The sequence below is a fragment of the Watersipora subatra genome, chromosome 7, assembly GCF_963576615.1.
Source record: "Watersipora subatra chromosome 7, tzWatSuba1.1, whole genome shotgun sequence".
Taxonomy (NCBI): Eukaryota; Metazoa; Bryozoa; class Gymnolaemata; order Cheilostomatida; family Watersiporidae; genus Watersipora; species Watersipora subatra.
Genome location: NC_088714.1, coordinates 49,949,578 through 49,968,451, shown reverse-complemented (window position 1 = coordinate 49,968,451; position 18,874 = coordinate 49,949,578). Strand labels below are relative to the sequence as shown.

General features: G+C 32.3%; 1 protein-coding gene across 1 annotated transcript in view; it reads left to right on the top strand.

Moving 5' to 3' along the window:
• The window catches only part of LOC137399444 (inactive tyrosine-protein kinase 7-like), a 61,600-nt gene extending 51,397 nt beyond the window's left edge, over positions 1–10,203 (top strand). The window contains exons 11-17 of the mRNA XM_068085563.1: positions 212–492; positions 921–1,041; positions 2,675–2,860; positions 4,062–4,334; positions 5,253–5,470; positions 7,060–7,167; positions 9,436–10,203. Of these exons, the coding sequence (XP_067941664.1) occupies positions 212–492; positions 921–1,041; positions 2,675–2,860; positions 4,062–4,334; positions 5,253–5,470; positions 7,060–7,167; positions 9,436–9,912 (1,664 nt within the window). The 3' untranslated portion in view covers positions 9,913–10,203. The remainder of the gene's footprint in view (positions 1–211; positions 493–920; positions 1,042–2,674; positions 2,861–4,061; positions 4,335–5,252; positions 5,471–7,059; positions 7,168–9,435) is intronic.
• The last annotated feature ends 8,671 nt before the right edge of the window (positions 10,204–18,874 follow it).

Genomic DNA, 18,874 nt, shown 5'->3' with positions numbered 1-18,874 from the left:
ATACAAAAATGGACTCGCCATTAGGTGATTTCATTACAATATTTATAGTGGCAAATTTTGTATTAGTTTTATCCAATTTGAACTTGTATGCTCAGCCCTTTAGTCAAGTAAATAAAGTTGAAATCATTATTTCTGCAGGCAAAACTCTCAATAAGACACAAAAACTAATAATAGAAGCCATTAAATAAAATGTATTCCCTTTGTTTCACAGGAATGCTGAAGTTTTATAACATTCAAAAGGAAATGGCCGGCGCCTACACCTGTGTAGTTACCACTACAGACCCAATTCTCAATACTCCTGAAACCTTGGAAGCAACAATTACAGTCACCGTGGGAGTCAGCCCTACCATTACATATCAACCTCAGAACCAAAGTGTAAAAGAAGGAGATAACGTTATGATGAATTGTGAGGCTGTGGGTGATCCCACGCCTAACATTAAATGGGTAAAAGAGGGAACTCTGCTATCTCTCAACTCTTCTCTGCATTACCAGGTAAACTTTTTTATTAGTTTTATTTCATAAGCGAAGTACATTTAAATAGCTATATTATTCACTGTGTACAGCATACTTCTTTTGAAAGTGGTCCACACAAGTTTAGCATTTGAAATTAGGAATTGTCTACTCTTAATGCTCAGCAGTTGTAAAACTATCTAAAAACATAGTAAAATGTAATACATTAAAAAATAATGATTTAGTAAAAGTAACATGGTTTATTGTTAGCAGAAGTTGGTTTTTGTATTAAATTTTCATTTATTAATTTGCAATATGGGTGAATTTTCAGATAGTTTATGAGAGGTCTTTATTCTCCCAAACCTAACTAATATACCTGTTATTACAAACAGAAGTCCTAACAATGTTTTTCATTAAATTAAACACATATATAGATACTAACAGCTATCACTATAATAAATATTTTACAGCAATTAGAGAATAACTCCCTTATCATTCTTTCGGCTAACCTCTCCGACGAAGCAACCTATGGCTGTTTGGTTGGTAACTTTATGGGATTTAAAAGAGCTGAAATGAAACTGAGAGTTATCTGTAAGTAGACCACCTACCTTTGTCACATTAAAAGAAGAGTGAATTTTACCAATTCGTCTGTTTACTTTATTTCTGTGCATTGTAGATGGTAGTTCGAAAAAACTTCGAACTTTTGTAATAGGTTTTCACTTTATAAAGAGCCGCGCGTATGTTTGTGCAAGTGATTGTGCATTTGTGTGTGTCTGCGTGCAAATTTATTCATTTGTTTGAATTCATGGCCAGAAGTTGAAAAAAGTTTGATTTCTATGAGATTTGAACCTATAACATTCAGCATAGCAGCCGGCATACTAATCATAACCTTCCAGGGTCTCATATTCACGGGTGTTGATAATTAGATGTTGCTAGAATATGAAAATTCCTATTTTCTACTTAAGCTCTGAATATTTTTCCCTCTTATACATTATAGTATTGAGGTCAGCTTTATGTCATGAAAAAGCTATTCGCAGTTGTAACACCTGATCAGAATAAACTCCAGAAAAAAAATAAGAAATATTTTTGTACTTGCAATGAGTGAACGTTTCAGTATGTTAGACTTTGACCTCTAATATCCACCATATGGCTAAGGTCTGACTACACACATGTCAGTAACAAAGATGGTGGTCTACATTAGTAGAGATGAAAACAGCACACGTTTGATTGGCTGAAATAGTTTATTATTATGGTCTCGATTCAATTTTATTTGTCTTCAGTGCATCCTAGTCATGTCCAAGATGAGCTTAAGCAATGGAAACAACACGGCTACAAACAATATATGTGTTGACAAATATATTCCCTTTTTTAACAGCTACATGGAAGCTACTAGGCATAAATTGGAACAGCCAGGAAACATTTCAAATAGTTGTTTTGATAATGAAATACTTAAATTGTTTTTATGGATTAGTTTTTGTTGTGATTCGAAAGTATTGCTTAAGCTTAGTCAGTCTGTATCGTTAACAAGCATGTATACCCTTTTTCAACCAAATATATAAATGCAAATGTTGGCGCTATCACATAACTGTGATTATACGCACTACCATGCCAATATTCTAATGATACTTTGGTACTGTACTGGAAAATCCGGTGAAGGTGTCATGGTTTTCCCATGAATGATGTCAGCTATCATTGATCATTCTATTTGTCAACACTACATACCATTTAGTAGTGTCGGTTTACGTAGCCACAGCAACCATCTACGCTACACCTTGGCACATTGGTGACGCATTTTGTCGGCAGGTGTAGTCAAGCCTTTACATATATTTTCCTCATAGACAACTTCGAAATAATGTCAAATAGAGTTATGGATGTAATAGTTCATCTGTTTTGGAGGCTCAGACTACAGGTTATGGATGTAGATACTTTTTTAAAATACATTATTATTCTTTTTTAATAATCAAGGTTGTTAGTATTGACCTTAATTTTACTAGTCAAGAGTTGAAGAGTGGCTATGTTTCAGATCCAAAAAGGACATCATTTTACTGATAAAGTTCAAATTTTGTTTTGCTAAAAAATTGTTTAGCGTCGTGAGTTTCATCACAAATATTACTACCAGCTGATCAATTTATTACCGTTTCACTGTAAGATTTTCACAGATGGTTTTTAAACTTATATATCTGAGTGAGAGCATTAGGTCATTAAGCTTCTCGTGTCATTTTAGCCAATTCAACGATTCCAGGGAATGTGAACGAGCTGGCCGAGTCAGACCAAAAGATTAGCATCACCAAAACTATAGTCATCGCTGTGTGCTCTTCAGTAGCATACCTATCACTAGTTATCGGCCTCGTGGTCTTCTGCAGTATCAGACTCATGAAAAAAAAACAGAAGGCAAAGCTAGAAAAGAAAGGTAGGAGTATGCTCGATCAAGGTCAACCAGAGCCTGCACATGCATTGATCTCTCATTAACTAACCGATGACAAAAATAATAATTTTTGCATAGTTTATGTAGACTTACGCAGTCAGCAACATAAATTTGTTTTATATAATAACTCTGATTATAAATATATTTATATTTAGCGATTTATTCTAATAGAGTGAATTCAACTTTGTGGTTGGGTGTCTGTCAGTCTGCATAAACATTGCATTCCTAGATTTTCTTGCTGATTTTATCCAAACTTCAGACGCATATACTTCATGCCTTTTACAAAATTGCTGACAATTTTTGGTTTCAATACTCTGTTTGGTTCTAAAAAGCCTCGTAGCCACCGACTTGCAGACTAATTGATTGAAAACGTGAGAAATACTGGGCATCACCAGGCCTACTGCTACCCTAAAGGCCAGTTTTCGACATTCACATAGCTCTGTTTACAAAAGCTGTTCCTAAGTAACAGCGTAAGCCAATCAAATTAATTTTTGCACAGAATGTTAGACCAGAAATTTTACTTACATTTGTGACAGTTTTCAAATATCTTTACCTACTTCTTTCGTTTTAATAACAAGTTTTATTAGAGTGATATCGCGAAAAAATCAATACGACTCATTTGTTGGTAGGTCATAAATGATTATGATGCAAATAAAGAATTTTATGATACTTTGATTTTCTAGTATACTTTGAGTCATGAAAGGATGATGAACAATTGCTTAATGGATATGATGCTACTGTAAATGTTATAAGAGTTTTGTAAAATTGTACGAACTTCTATAGTTTTGGCCCGAATAACGATGAAGTACTGTTTTTTTTGTTTGATGACATTTGCTGTGGGTTGCCCAACCTTTTTACGAGTGTTTTACCAAATATTATTGTATTATAGGCACGTTTCGATATACTTAAGGAAAGTTTCAAAATTTTGGATTGGTGGACAAATTAGCCAGGGTTACCGACACGCATTGACAAAAACTGACAGGGTTCAAAGGGTTAAACTATTATTATCTGAGAGCATCTCAATATTGAAAAAGAATTCCATATACACTGGCACTAAATTAAGTTTAGAGCTTTAGCTGAGCAACAGGATCTCAAACTATGTAGAGTCATGTTATTATTAAAAAACTTGATGATTGTAGAAGATTTGCAAGCATTTCTTTAATTGCTGTTGATGTTTCTTTCACAGCTCACCTCACACTACACAACAACGAACAGGAAAATCCAGGAGAGACAGATTGCCTCATGGCTGACAGACCTGCCAATGGACTCTCCAATAGAAATGCATATGTGATGCACGAACAATACCAGACAATAACTGATTCACACATGCTAAAGGAAGGGTCTAAGGGCACCCAGAGTCCAAGGAGTTGTAAGAGTAACGAAAGCACTCAGTCTACTAGTGGAAATACCGATATCATGAAATATGACCTAAATCAGCTGCAAAATATTGGAGTACTAGGTAAGATGTTGAAGAGGTCGTTGGGCACTAGCTTGAGTTTTTAAATAGTTGTGTAATAGAATTTAATTTAATGTCTACATAAAAAATAATGCATCATTTTAGAGGTGTTACTAACTATTACTGGTTGTAAAAAACTTATAACTCTAACAGATCAAAGCTCTGAAAGTGTTTTTTATACTGGAACAATTTGTTGGAATTGTGTTTCCGACAAGAGAGTCTGGAAAGGTTTCTATTCTGTTTACATATTGAAACACATTTCGCAAAGAATTTACACCAAACCAACTCAAACTACAACTACACAAAGTGGGTCACTTTTTTAACCAATGAAATACAGCACTGATATTTATTTTATTTTTATTATTTGTTAGCATAAACGCAAAAGTGAGTCACTCCATTGCTATATAAAATGTACATATTACACAGCATGTTATATGTAACATGTAAAAGTTATATAGCATGTTACATATAATATGTACATGTTATATAGCAATTGATATATAGTAACATGTACATTATATGTATGTAAAATGCTTATAGTAATTAGTAATAAAAGAAATAGTAATAATTTAATTCATCTAATTTTTTTCACAGAACAATTAAGTCCTTTAAAGTTTTACACTTTGACTGATTTTAGTTTTGCTGTGGGGAACCAAACCATTTGTGCAGTAGACAGGCCATGCAACACATTGTATAACTGTTAGACTTCATCATCATCAGGTTAAAGCAGTTGCGATTTTTTGCTTTCACAAAACCATTTAGTTTTTGAACCTTTTACCAATTGAATAATTTTAGTTCTGATGTGGCAAATCAAACCATGTTCACATCTGATAATCAATATTTTAAAAATGTTTGTTCTTTTAATTTTCATTAAACATAGCTACTTGGATGATGGATAGACTGATGAAAGTGTGTTTGCAGGTAATGGCATTTATGGAGATGTGTTCCTAGCTAAAAGCTCTAGAGACGAGGACCTCGTATGCATCAAGCGACTCCTCAACCGAGAGGAAAATGTGCAAATGGAGTTTAGGGCCGAAGTGGAAATGTTCCGTAAATTAAACCATGAGAGAATTTGCAGATTATTGGCTATATGCAAAGAAACTGAGCCTATTTACATGGTCATGGAGTACTGCGAGTGGGTAAGTGATGAATATCGATGTTTAGAAGTGTTTGTTTAAAGCTGGTTGCTTAACAAGAAGTATTTATAGTAGAAACGGGCTATATCAACCATAGTATTATTACATGGTTCTGCCGGCCTGTATGCACCATCTACAGTTTTTCATTAGCACATTCAAGCCTAATCTTGCAAAAACAGGTCCCCTGATTCTAGACTGTATTAACAACTTTCCATCAACTGTGATAGCACTTAGGATAGGACAACTCCTTTTTAAACTGAATATCATATTGAAGCTTCAAGCTGGCAGAACTGGATAAGAAAAACTGACATCAACTAGAGTAAATAGCTTTTTTTCACCTTCTCTCAAAGAAATGATGTTTTAGAGATAACTGAAGACACACTGAGTCTGATAGAGTGTGTATATTTGTTATGAATAGAAAAACAATAATTTTGCTATAAATCTCTTGTTGCTGACAAGAAGAAGCTTTCTAGCTTTGTCTATTTTTGATCCTTCATTACTAAGAAGTTTAATCAGTGGGTCATTAAAAACTGATGTTCAGTCAGCAGCCATCTTTCATTTTCCTATTGGTTAGAAATGCCCTTGGTATCTTAATGATATCTCAAAAACTAATAGTTGAATCAATGGGAAGCTTTGGAATTTGACTAAAAATGTATTACTCCCAGAGCGCCCAATTTTGTAATTCTATTTAAACTGAAAATGTAAAAAAAATCTAAGCGGAACTATGCAGCCAGGTTTCACCTCAAGCATAAGATTATGTGGAACAATTTACGTGGGAACAGCTTCTCAAATTATCATAGGTCCAGGCTTCAAAGTGGTAACTTGCAACTTTGAAGTTGTCTCCTCTTTGAAATAACATTTAATCTGTGTTTGTTTGTTTTGTTTATATTAATCATAGCATAACAAGATAATAGATAAAGTAAGGTGCAAAGGTGTAGCTCAGATCTTTAAGTATTTCTAGTTTTTAGGCTATATGATACATGTAATCATGATACATATGCTATAATCTATAGGCTAGGTGCTAATACTCTGTGCAATAAATGCTGTCAGCAACAGTAATGTTTTCAATATCATTTGGAAATGAATAAAAAATTTAGCATTCTGGTGCTTGTTTGTATAAAAACATTTTTGAATCAAGAACATTTCATCAGCTAGTTATGTCTGTTTTGCAGTTTATTAAAGGCTAAAAAAAGATATCTTGCTTCCAGCAACAAAAGGAATGCTTCTGTTGAATGACAATGATCTTGTCAAATTTTAGCCAGTTGAGACTTTCAAGTATTATTAAAATACCAGTTTTATGCTATAATCATGGGGCCTTGTAATATTTTTATAGCAATTATGGTAAAAAAATTCTTCGAGTTCTTTAGTGGTGGGTTCAGTAGCCCTGGCATCAATTCAATAACCTTAGTTAAATTAGCAACTAGCCGTTACATATTGTTTGTTTAAATTTGTATCCAAATTTAAAAGTTCACAATTTAATTCAAGTTTAAGCTTGGCTGACTGTCTGTCTGGTCACGTCCCGCTCCTCAAGTATTTTAAGCATAATTAATTATGCTTTATGATAGCAGTAAGATGGTTTTACTTTCATTCAGGGAGACTTGAAGCAGTTTCTTCTAGCCACTAGCGGCAGCAACAGCAATAGCCAAGAACTTACGATAGAACCTCCCGACGCTGCTCAAAAGCTTTCTATGTGTCACCAGGTAATGATCAAGAATTGTAGAAAATTATCTGCATTTCCATGAACTCAGAAGTAATCCTTTGTCAAGACTTCATTAGGCTGATTGATAGTCTAAAGAATATATATTAATAACAGGAAATAATTGGTTATTTAAATGGCGAAAGAATAAAAAGCGCTAACTTTATTTATTTTTAAAAAATTGTTGAAAACTAATAGATTAACTTTAATTTGAAGGTATTTTTTCTGGAAACATTTCAAGTGTTAGTTGCATTTGTGCAGAAGCAATAACAAAACAATGAAAACATTTATGTTGATAATAGCTATGTAGAATATTATAAACTTGGGAGAATGCAAAACTATGTTGTTAGCAATGTATTATTACTGTGTCAGTTTTTATACCATGCTAAAGATATTTTAATTTTACGCTAATAAATCTATCCTAACGTTTATATAATTGCAGCCAAATAGTTTTCAAACCTAATTTGTTAACTATATATAGATAAGATAAAATGTGGACATTTTTGCGCCAATGTCTTAAGTTCAGATATTTTCATATCGCATTTTAAACATTTCCAAATTCGTCAAACGTTATTAGTATCTAAAAAAAAATTTTCAAATCAGCCGAATTATTATAAAGTGGCTGAAATAAAATGTTATTTCTAGCTGCATTTAAGCTATAGAAACAGTCCAAGATTCAATTTTGTGCTATACGTGCTTGTACGAAAGAAGTACGTAGCATGTGAAGGTTATAACACGAGAAGGGCAGACAAAGTAAAAAAAATTTCTTTTAGGAAATAGTTCAATATTTTCGAACCATGTTTTGTTTGAAGTTTTAAACTATATCAAGGTATAGTTTAAAACTTTACAGACTATACCTTTAAACAGTTTAAAGGTATAGTCTATATATCATGCTGAATCCCTAAAACCTAAAGATATCCAGTTGGCAGTCAATATGTCTTAGATAGCTGTCAGCCATCTAAGGTTATGAAATTATAATTTCAACATGCGATGAGCATATAATATTTTTGTCCGCTGATCAAAAAAGCATGCTGCCTGCTGTCATTAAAATTTTCAACTTAAGCTTAACAGCCTGTTTTTATTGTAAAGCTCATAATGTCATGTGCTCATAAAAATAAAAAAAGTGATTTAAAGTTGCCTCTCCCTTACCAAAGTCAGAAACTAGATCTGACCATGAAAAAGGAAAAAACTGCAACATAGCACCAAATCTCCATATTCAAATACCTGTATAATAGATCACTTGTTGTTTATACGTTGTGAGCCACTTCAATAAAAACAATGTTTGTCTATAATTAAACTTAAAGTCATTGTGATGCTTTTTTTGGAAAAAAGTGATCTAGATCAACAACTTTCTTCATCCTTCTATCGGTAAAGGGAAGAAAATACTGTAAAATATCTTGCGACTCAAATCTTTCTTAAAAATAACCTTTCCTTACGCTTTCATAAATGACATACTAGTCAAGAAATGTTTGTCTTCCAAATCTAGTTTTGAATCTAATTCTAATCTCGTTTAATTTTTCTTTTGTTAAAACTATTGTTAAATTATGTTAACTTTACCCCTACATTTGTGTCATACACGATATAACTGTCACTGTGGCATTGTATGCAATTTCTTGAGACTGAAATCAACGAATTAACTGTTTAAAGAAATTATAGTTATAACTATGGTGTTTTTGTGTTCGTAGACAATATGTTTTTTTGTTTTATAGATCCAAGCTTGAAATTTTATAAGTTCCATCTTTTTGTGAGTTGTATTGTATATTGTATATATATGTATTGTATATATATTGTATATTTTACATGGGTTCTTGATTACAACACCATTTGTAGTACATTTTCCACACAGTTGGAGAGCTGTAATATGTTAACATACAGTCATACCTTGACATGAGAGCTTGATGCGCTCCGGGGTGAGCTCACATGTGAAATATCTCTATATAAAATCATTTTTTCTTACATACAATAATCAAATACAATATAATCCATATCAACAATCAAAAAGAACCTCTTCAAAACAGAATATCCACAACAACAAAAACGTACTTTTAATTGAAAGAAGTTTTGAGTCACAAATATTTTGCTTGGCCTATGTCAGTCTATTGTATAAGAATCACAATTGATGAAAGTATATAATTATTCGAAACTTCTTAGACAGAACTGTAAAATTTAACATTTAAAAACAAAAACGGTTTTTAAACTGATGTATTTTTAAAATTCATTTTAGCTTTTCCGGAATTTTCAATTCTTTTCATCTCAATTGTCTTATTTCCAGGTGGCGAGTGCAATGAGTCATCTCTCAGCCTGCAGGTTTGTGCATAAAGACTTAGCATCCCGTAATATTCTCCTAGAGCCCAACCTCAATGTCAAGGTCGCTAGCCTAAGCCTCTCTAGAGACATCTATGCTAGTGAGTACGTACAAGTAACATCTGGCTTTCTACTACCTCTCCGCTGGACATCTCCGGAAGCTTGGATCGAGCAAGATTTTTCTACCAAATCTGACATTTGGAGTTTTGGATGTTTCTTATACGAGGTTTTCACCGGTGCTGAAATACCATACCCGGATAAGACAAATGAACAAGTAATAGCTGGTTATAGTTCTGGTGACATCGAACCTAGCGCAGGTAACAATATGCCTTCGCAGCTGCAGACAATAGCTTATCAATGTTGGTCTAGTAGCCCCAAGGACAGGCCCGACTTTAGCCAAGTTGTGACTATGTTTTCTAGCATACGGATGGACAGCCAAGTGTAGTATTTAGCTTTTCCTAGCTAGTAAGTTAAACTAGTTCAATTCTGCAATACTTATGCTACTAAATACAGTTGACTTATATATTGATCTTTGGTGTACAGTTGTACCTTTCTGACCAATCAGTGTCTGCCATGTCTACCCTATTGGGAATCTCATTTCTCTGTAATGTTTCTCTCATAACAATTAACTATATACTATACAAGTAATGCCAGACATTTGATATTTTAGTTGTTACTTTCTCTTTATACTTTAGGTAAGTTTTACCAACTCAAATATATCTTAATATGCCATCAAGTATATCTTCTTTGAAAGTGTTTGCATCCTGTCAGTGTTTGTTACAGTGCAGACATAAAACATAGTCAGTCACTATGTTTTGATAGGGAGGATTATGTGGATTTGGAATTGTGTGCACATTGAGTTACGGTGTAATAAGTGTTTCAATGAACATTTGCATATTGAGAATTAACATTATGTTAATCCTCAATAGTGGATTAACATTACGTTAATCCGTGCCTTGTCAAGAAAGATAAGTAATTATATCCCAGAGCTCATTGCAGCACACTGTGTCTCGCTTAGCTGCAGCCTTTCCAAATAAGAACAACTGAAGCTAAAAATGTTATTTTTCCTGCTTATTCGCGAACACCATCTCCATCTGTTACAAGAGTAAAGCATTTGATAAAAATTTGCAAGTAACACAACTCACTTAACTCATGGGATTTCGCACAGTTACCGTCTTGCGGATGACAGAAACTTGCGGATTACAAGGGTCATGACCACAGGTCACAGGTCATGGAAACATACTGAATCTTCAATTAAGACAGTATCTAGCATTGCTTTAGCTTTTTTAACTTGAGCTTCATAAATTCTGCCATGTTCTTGTATAAAAACTTGATAGGTTGAAAATTAAACCTCAAGAAGGCTGGTATTAGTAAAACGAAGCTACAGGTGAGCAACTTTGTTTTAGTGCAAAGTAATGCAATTGTAGAATAAATATTTAATCTATCTTGCTTGCAATTGTGTTGATTTTATGCTACCATTTACTAAATACTACAAACTGCTGAGAACAATCAACATGGTGGCTGCTTTTTATGAACCAATATTTCTTGTGTGAGTGTAGCTAAAGATTTGGGACCATTGGTGACAGTGCACACACTTTTAAACATTTATAATGTCAGCCAAATTAAATAATGTATCATTTTTTAAATTAAAGTTATATCTCGCAATTTAGGATATCTCAAAATATGAAACTAGACAATTGCACGCTATATACATTTGTGTAAACTATTACACAGACAGCTGTAAATACGTAGTATAGTTGGCAGTGGTTAGAAATAGTGTAATGCAAAAGTCAGATCAAGAGAAAAATCTAACTTCATTTTTAGCAAACAATCAAATAAAAAAGTTTCTACTATTAAAAAAACAAAAATAATATGTGATTAATTATTGTTTAGCTTAAAGACTCAACTCAGATTCTGTACCATTCTTTTTATTTACTCTATACATCCTATCTCAAGGATGATAAACAAAATAGCTACGAAGACTGGACTATTAGCCATTTTTTTTGTTTGTTTACCCAAATGCTAGAGACATTCAAATGATTAAGAGATACCAAATGCAAACAACATATACAGGAGTTGTCTGCTCTTTCTATAATAAAAACTTCGAGGAAAGAGAAGACAATTTTAATATACAGTTTTGCAGTTGTCAGCAATATGTTGGCCACTTATTTAGCTAGCTGCTACTTAGAGTAGTTGTGAAAGGTGCTTACGAGCTGTTAAATAAACAAGTCATGAATTTGTATCTTTGCTATTTAGGCAAACATGCCATGTACCCCTAAATGTGGTAACATAATCACTGCTCCTAACAGACTATTTACATGAATTAAATAATCTAGGTTAGTGCATGTGTAAAGAAAACAATTCTTGCAAGATAACCATTAGTTATGCATTTTACTGGGATACACAAATGCGTGGCAGCAACTAGGCACTTGCCAATACTGACAATTGCAAAACCTCTTCTGCTAGATTGAAATTGGATTTTCTCTAATCTTATCACTGCGCTTACATAGTTTTCAAAATTTGTATAGCTGTATGGATATGTTCATTATTTATGTTTAATGAGTGTAAGTAGATTTTGTTCTGCTAGATTTATAAATTTATTTCTACTGTCACTTCCTTAGCACTACTTCATTCTAACTTATGGTCCAGCAATTAGTTGCAAATTTTTGTGCTTGCAGTCCATATACAGTAAAACCTTGACTTACAGAGAAAATCTATTCTGATATTTGCTTGATGTGTTGCAGCCATTATCTGTTAGAGCATAACATTTTGACAATACCCTGAATTTTGTTTAATTCAATATGGAGACTATAAACAAAAACTTTAAACAATTATGCATAGCACTTAAACAGAAACTGTATATGAAGCTTTATAAAAGAAATTTTAATTTTAATTGCAGACAGTTACGGAAAATTTTTATTGCCACCTTACTTGAGAGAAACAGAAAGAGAATTATAGGTTCGGCAGTGTATAGTTCAGTAGAAGAAGGAATAATTGAAACACATTGCATAACTTACTCAAACTTGGATCTGATAGTTAAAATTACCTTCAGTTATTTTTATTATCTTTGCATTTAATTTTTAAATTCTACCAATTTTTCTACTTTTATTTAGGTGCTATGATTTGAGTAATTTTAAACACCATCTTTAGAAATTCTAATGACTGTACAAACAAATATTTGCTTAAATTTTAAAATGCGTCCAATACTTTGTATTTAGAAGTTGAAGTTTGATTGTAGCAAATATCTTTAATATTTATTAACATATATTAACAGATTATTAACAGATTATTAACAGATTATTAACAGATGAAAGATATTAATAAATATATTTTATATCTATTAAATATTGTTATTTATTTTTATTAATTTCTTTAAAATAACGTCATAGATGCAAATATAGTTTGAATAGAATGATATGTATGCAAGTGTTAAAAGAATTGGCATGAAGTTAATGCATGAAATATTAATGCATCCTTGGCATGCAATGATTGGGATTCAGCTGGGTTTAGTCTTATTATTAACAAAGGTGATACCTATTTTAGTTTTACAAATAATCAACTCATTTGTGGCTTAACAAATAGAACTAAACAGCCGTAAGAATAAAATGGCTAAATTTAATTTTGATATTTTGTTCCGACCCTTTCTTCAAACTTGGTTTAATTAAAATTTATTTTAGTCTCACCACACTTTACACAAAATAATTTGTTACATTTAGCTAATGGTAAAACTGAAAGCTCTCTAGCTGACTAAGGTTTGTAAGTTGTCCACCCACCCTTTTATACCAACATTTCATAATTCTTGACAAATTGTTGGTAATGGGGTTTTAACGGGTTTCTTCGGTTTGTGATAGTTTTAATTTCATTTTAATTGACAATATTAGCTAGTTATTTTTACCTCTTATTGTTATTCTGACATTTAGCCGGTGACGAAAATTTAAAACAGAGTAGGCCAAAGTTTGGGAGTTGCCTACCCACATTTTCACATTTACGCTTTGTAATTTCTAGCAAATTCTGGTTCTCAGTGCGTTTTAGGTAATTTCTTCAGCATAAAATAACTATACAAATTCAATAAACCAAATGCTTTTTGTATAACTGAGAAAAAGGTTATAAAATGCTGACAACATTCCAAAATCTTTCCTGCAGAGGTATAATTATTGTTTTTGGGTTTACTCAACAACATGGTGTATTCTAGAATGATTGCTTTATTTTATTGAGACAGGTGCCACAACTTTGATTGTTATAACCACTATAAGCATTGACCCAGGAATACCAAATAAATCTGAAATTTCTGTTGCACTGGCACTTTATTTTTTGTAATCCAATTCACCCTTACTATTGGTAATATGCATTTTTAGGGAAAAAAATAATTACATGAGTTTTCATTCAAGGATTTTGTAAAATGTGCACTGGCTTTTCTGTATCAGTAATGCCAAAAAACCTATAGGGCTGCTAAAAGTATCTAGCCATGTAAGCTTGTGTACATGGTTGGACTACACTGTAACGTAACCTTAGTTGAAAAAGTGATTCATTAAGCATTTGTGTGATGAAAGCATTTTGATGGTGAGTCTCTCCTCTTTTCATATTTTAATCATCTTGCATTCTTGAATTTATCTTCTCGTCTTTTCACATCGATATAATCATCTCACACCGGTGAAGTTGTCTTCTCCTTATAGTTGTGTAATCACTCATTGCACGCCGGCATCCAGAAGCATGTCTCTTCGTTCTCGGAGAAATGTAAAAGTACACATTTGGTAAAAGTACACATTTGTAAAAGAATTTAAGATCAGTGATTGCATGCCCTTACAAGGGCCATGGTGCCAAAGATTTATTACAAAGTTTTAAAGTTTTTTTTTGTTGTAGTTTAACTATTTCATTAAATATGACAAACATACATGTAATTTGCCTTACATGAACAGTAAGCCATGGATCAGGCAGCAGCTCCAATTTATGCAGTGCAATAAAATTTGATGGCAAAGGCAAATTCTAAATTAGTAATATCCTATAAGTTACAAGCTAGTTGCGTAAAAATATTTAATATATTATATATATTATATTATATATATTTATATTATATATTAATATATATAGCATATATTTTAATAAATCAAAGTAGCAAAAATATTTTGATATGTCATGTTGTTTCATCTGATAATAATTGTCTATTCTTGCTCAATGTTCTAGCACTAAAGGAATTGTTTTGATAAGATCACATTGCTGAAACAAGTCATGTGTATGACATTGACATTTATAGCTTTTGAAAAACAGCAAGCTGTTGTAGAAATGTTTAATTTCTGTATTTCAGTATGTTAGCCTCAAAAGTAAATAGCTTTCATTTTGACTCATGGAAGGTGTTACTGAAATTCCGTTATCCATTGTAGAAAGTGTTTTTTTATTAGTCTAGCCACATGTACCAAAACGTGTTTTATGTCGAAAATTGTGCTATTATTTTGCAATAAAATGTCTGGCTGTGGTTTATGTAGATGACAGTAAGAAAATCATTAGTTGCACACGACTAAATCTATCAAAATGGTTTTCTAATAGGGAGTTAACAAAGAGGCTGGCATTTTTTACTCAGCTAAAAGTGATCTTTTTCAGAAAATACAAAATACTGCATAATTAATGTGGTTTTATCTATATCCGTGTAGACTACCAGGGCTTTAGCTCCAGCTCAGACTTAAGAGATCAGGAACAACAAGATAGCTTTTCAATGATGTTTGAAATTTAAGTGAAACTATTTTAATAAAACATTTTTCTTAAAAATTCTCTTGGTGGTTGTGTTAAACCTTATGTATGTTTACATTATAAGGTGTAAATTATATATCTGGTTATTAGAGCAAAATATTTGCCTAGTTTAAAGGATTCACGGTAGTTTAGTGCACTAAACAAGAAAATAGCACAAAATTATATTTTAAAGATAAACTTACACCAAATTTTAATGGATTTTTTATCAGAAAGTACCAGTATTTTTCTATCATTTGCAATTGTTTTTAATGTTTGAGGTGATCTGACTACCAGAATGTTTCAAGATTAAAATTGACAAAACTTGATCACAGTTAAAACATTCAGATCTAGCGAAAGTGTGATTATGACTTTTATAGTTGTAAAAAGACTGATAGAATAGAGAAGCTTAACTCTGCAACTTGAACGCAATAGCCAATACCAATTACCAACGAAAGCGATTAGTGAAATCATTTTGCACATATTTTTCTTCTAAGCGTTTTAACCGCGATCAAGTTTTGTCGATTTTAATCTTGAAACATTCTGACAGTCAGATCACCTGAAACACAAAAAAATCACAAATGATAGAAAAAATACAAATCTTTTTTGATATACTCTATTAAAATTTTATGATAGTTCATTTTTAACAGCGTCAGAACCACGACAATTCTAAAAAAATGCCAACCGATATAGAAAGATATTTCAGCCTGGTCTGAAGAGAGCGAGTTTGCATGACATCAATAGGCAGGGATTAAAAAAAGTAACAGGGTATAAATATAGCTTTTCAGAAATCCTGCTGGGTGGATGAACACAGGAAAAGGAAGAAAACAATTCAATGTTTCTGAGAATCTCACAAACATTAAACTGGTCTGAACATTCTGTTGTTGGGCTGATTCATTGCTAGTAGCCTTGAAATAGAGCTCTATTATCTTCTTATTTGATATAAAACTAGCCGGATCTTAAATTATACAGATTACTCAGCTAGATTTATTAATATATGTTCTCTAATATTTCGAAACTGGAATGAACTTTGAGAGAAATTAGCAAGTCAAAACAGACGTGGGTTGATGATTTACAGCTGTAGTCAGATGTAATACAACGTACAAACTAGCAGACTCACGCATATGATGCGTGGTTATTAGTCATAAAGCACTAACCAGTTCCTATTGTCCAATTTACCAACATTCTCTTGTTTAGCGTAAGTTGGAGGTGGTGAAATGTTGCCAAAGAGGTAGGCAACTATTGTTTCTTTTGTCTAACCATTAAGCATTTAGGTTGGGATGTGAGCAATTTTATTGTTTCACTAGCGGTGAGCCTGGTGATGCATTCATTCATAAGACAAAAGTTGTAACCAGTCTACAGTAAGTTATACGGAATAAAGCAACACATTTTGAAAGAACTCTTTTATGCAGCATTATTGGGCTTTTTAACAGGTATATTACTTTTATAGCCAGCCACTTTGTTCTTTGAGCTTCTGCTGCAATAAGTAAAAACTACTGACAAATTGCAATATTATATTTATCACTAAGTCTGACCAGATACCCAAGTTACCATCATTATCAAAATCGCTCTACGCGTCTCATGTAAAAAGTTTTCTGAACAATTCCAAAACACTCCACTCATCTAGGCTGTGCTAGAATGAGCATACCGCCAGTGCACTACTCCAAGGTAGAAAATTAAGATTGCTCTGTAGTTAATATGCCAGTTTTTGTCCATGACCGAAGGACTAGACATCTAGTAACTGAAAAATTTGTAAAAATAACTTTGTTAAGCTATTACGATAGAAAACCAGCTAAGGTGTTTTTACATGCAATGTTTTGCTTTGGTTATAACATAGTTTTATTTTATTTGTATTTAATACTGATCCAAACCATAAACCATCTTCATGATAAGGCCAGCTACCTGTTTTTTGTCAGAATAGTTCAGGCCTATACTTAATAGGATTGATATGAGTAGAGATCAATGTTAATAAATCAAAATTTATTTAATGCGTGAGACAATAAATTTATTACTTCATTAGTTGTCAGTGTTTCAAACTGGCAAAAGTTTCTTTCAGAAAATAAACAGAGATTTTGTAGCTATAACCTAAATGGAAGTACACACAGCATCTGGAAAGTATAACTTAGATGTATTAAAAGTGTTGCAAACCAGTTTATCTGACAATTTGATTTTCCTAAAAAAGTGCATAAATATAATATAATATAATATAATATTTGCTAAAACTGCTTTAAGACGAACTTACACAAAATTTTAGTATATTTTATCGGAAATTATCGATATTTTCTATCATTTGAGATTTTTTTTGAAGTTTGAAAGTATCTGACTGCCAAAATGTTTCAAAATTAAAAGTGACAAAACTTGAACATGGTTAAAATGTTCAAATCAAGCGAAAATGGGATTATAACATTTATGGTTGCAAAGAGATCGATAGAATAGAGACGTGTAACACTTCAACTTAAACACAATAGCCGATATCAACTATTGCAGCGATAACAACTAGTGATGTCATTTCACACATATTTTTCTTTCGAGCATTTCAGTGGCAATCAAGTGTTGTTGATTTTAATTCTGAAACATCCTGACAATCAGTCCACCTCAAACATCAAAAACAATAGCAAATGATAGAAAATTACCTTTTGATAAAAGCTACTAAAATTTAGTTTACATTCATCTTTAAAGCAGGTGTTGTTCATTGTAAAATTTATTCAACAATTCACAGTCAATCAAACTCCCAATGTTTAGTTTATATATTTTGCTATAATCTATGTATTTTCTTAACAAAAAGAGAAATATTAATGATAACCCCTCAAAACTAATAAAAATTATTTTTTGAGGGAGATAGATTAAAACTATAAGTAAAATTGAGAAGAAGCGAGAAAGTTTTACCCTTGGGTTAAAAATAAAACTTGAAAGCTATATTTCAATGGCTCAAAACGTTTGAAAGTTGCGCTATTGACGAACAATCTGTCACTTGGATATTACTGGCTTGAATCATTAGATAAAGCACCTGCTTGCATTCCTAGATTCCCTATAAAGATTGCTTATTATCAATTTATAATATTATTAAATTAGAGTTTATCACTAAGCCTCTTTGAATCCATACTTATCAGAACTTAAATCAAGCTGGCATTCAACAACTATTGAAAAAATATTATGAGTCAACATGGATGATGAGATTTTAGGACTTTGTCTGGTGTAAGTGATAAAAATGGTCATCCGCTGTAGCATAAAGTGATTCATACTCTATGAGTCATCAACAATTTCCCATTTTCCATTGATCTTGTCAAATCATAGTCTGATTATAATCTGATTAACTGCACACATTGCTATGACTCAAAAACTAAGTTCAATTTTGTAACCAGCCGGCTTTTTCTTGCTAAGATGAAGAAATTACTCTAAATATCGTAACTGTTATTTGACAGTCATTTGAGATATGTCACTAGCATATCCGTCTGACTCATCGTATACCATCAAGCAAGATAAGGTGTTATATTTTTGTACCAGAATTATTGTTTTTCAAGGAAAATTTTACTTGAAAGCTTATCAATTCTTTGCTAATTTTTAAAATTTTATGTGCATTAGTTTCAGTATGATAAACAATTACTTTAAAGTTGATTTGAGAACTAACAAGTGCAGAATTTTGTTTAGCCTGGATGAATAATGGCGTAGTGTTTGCCTACTAGCCAGTT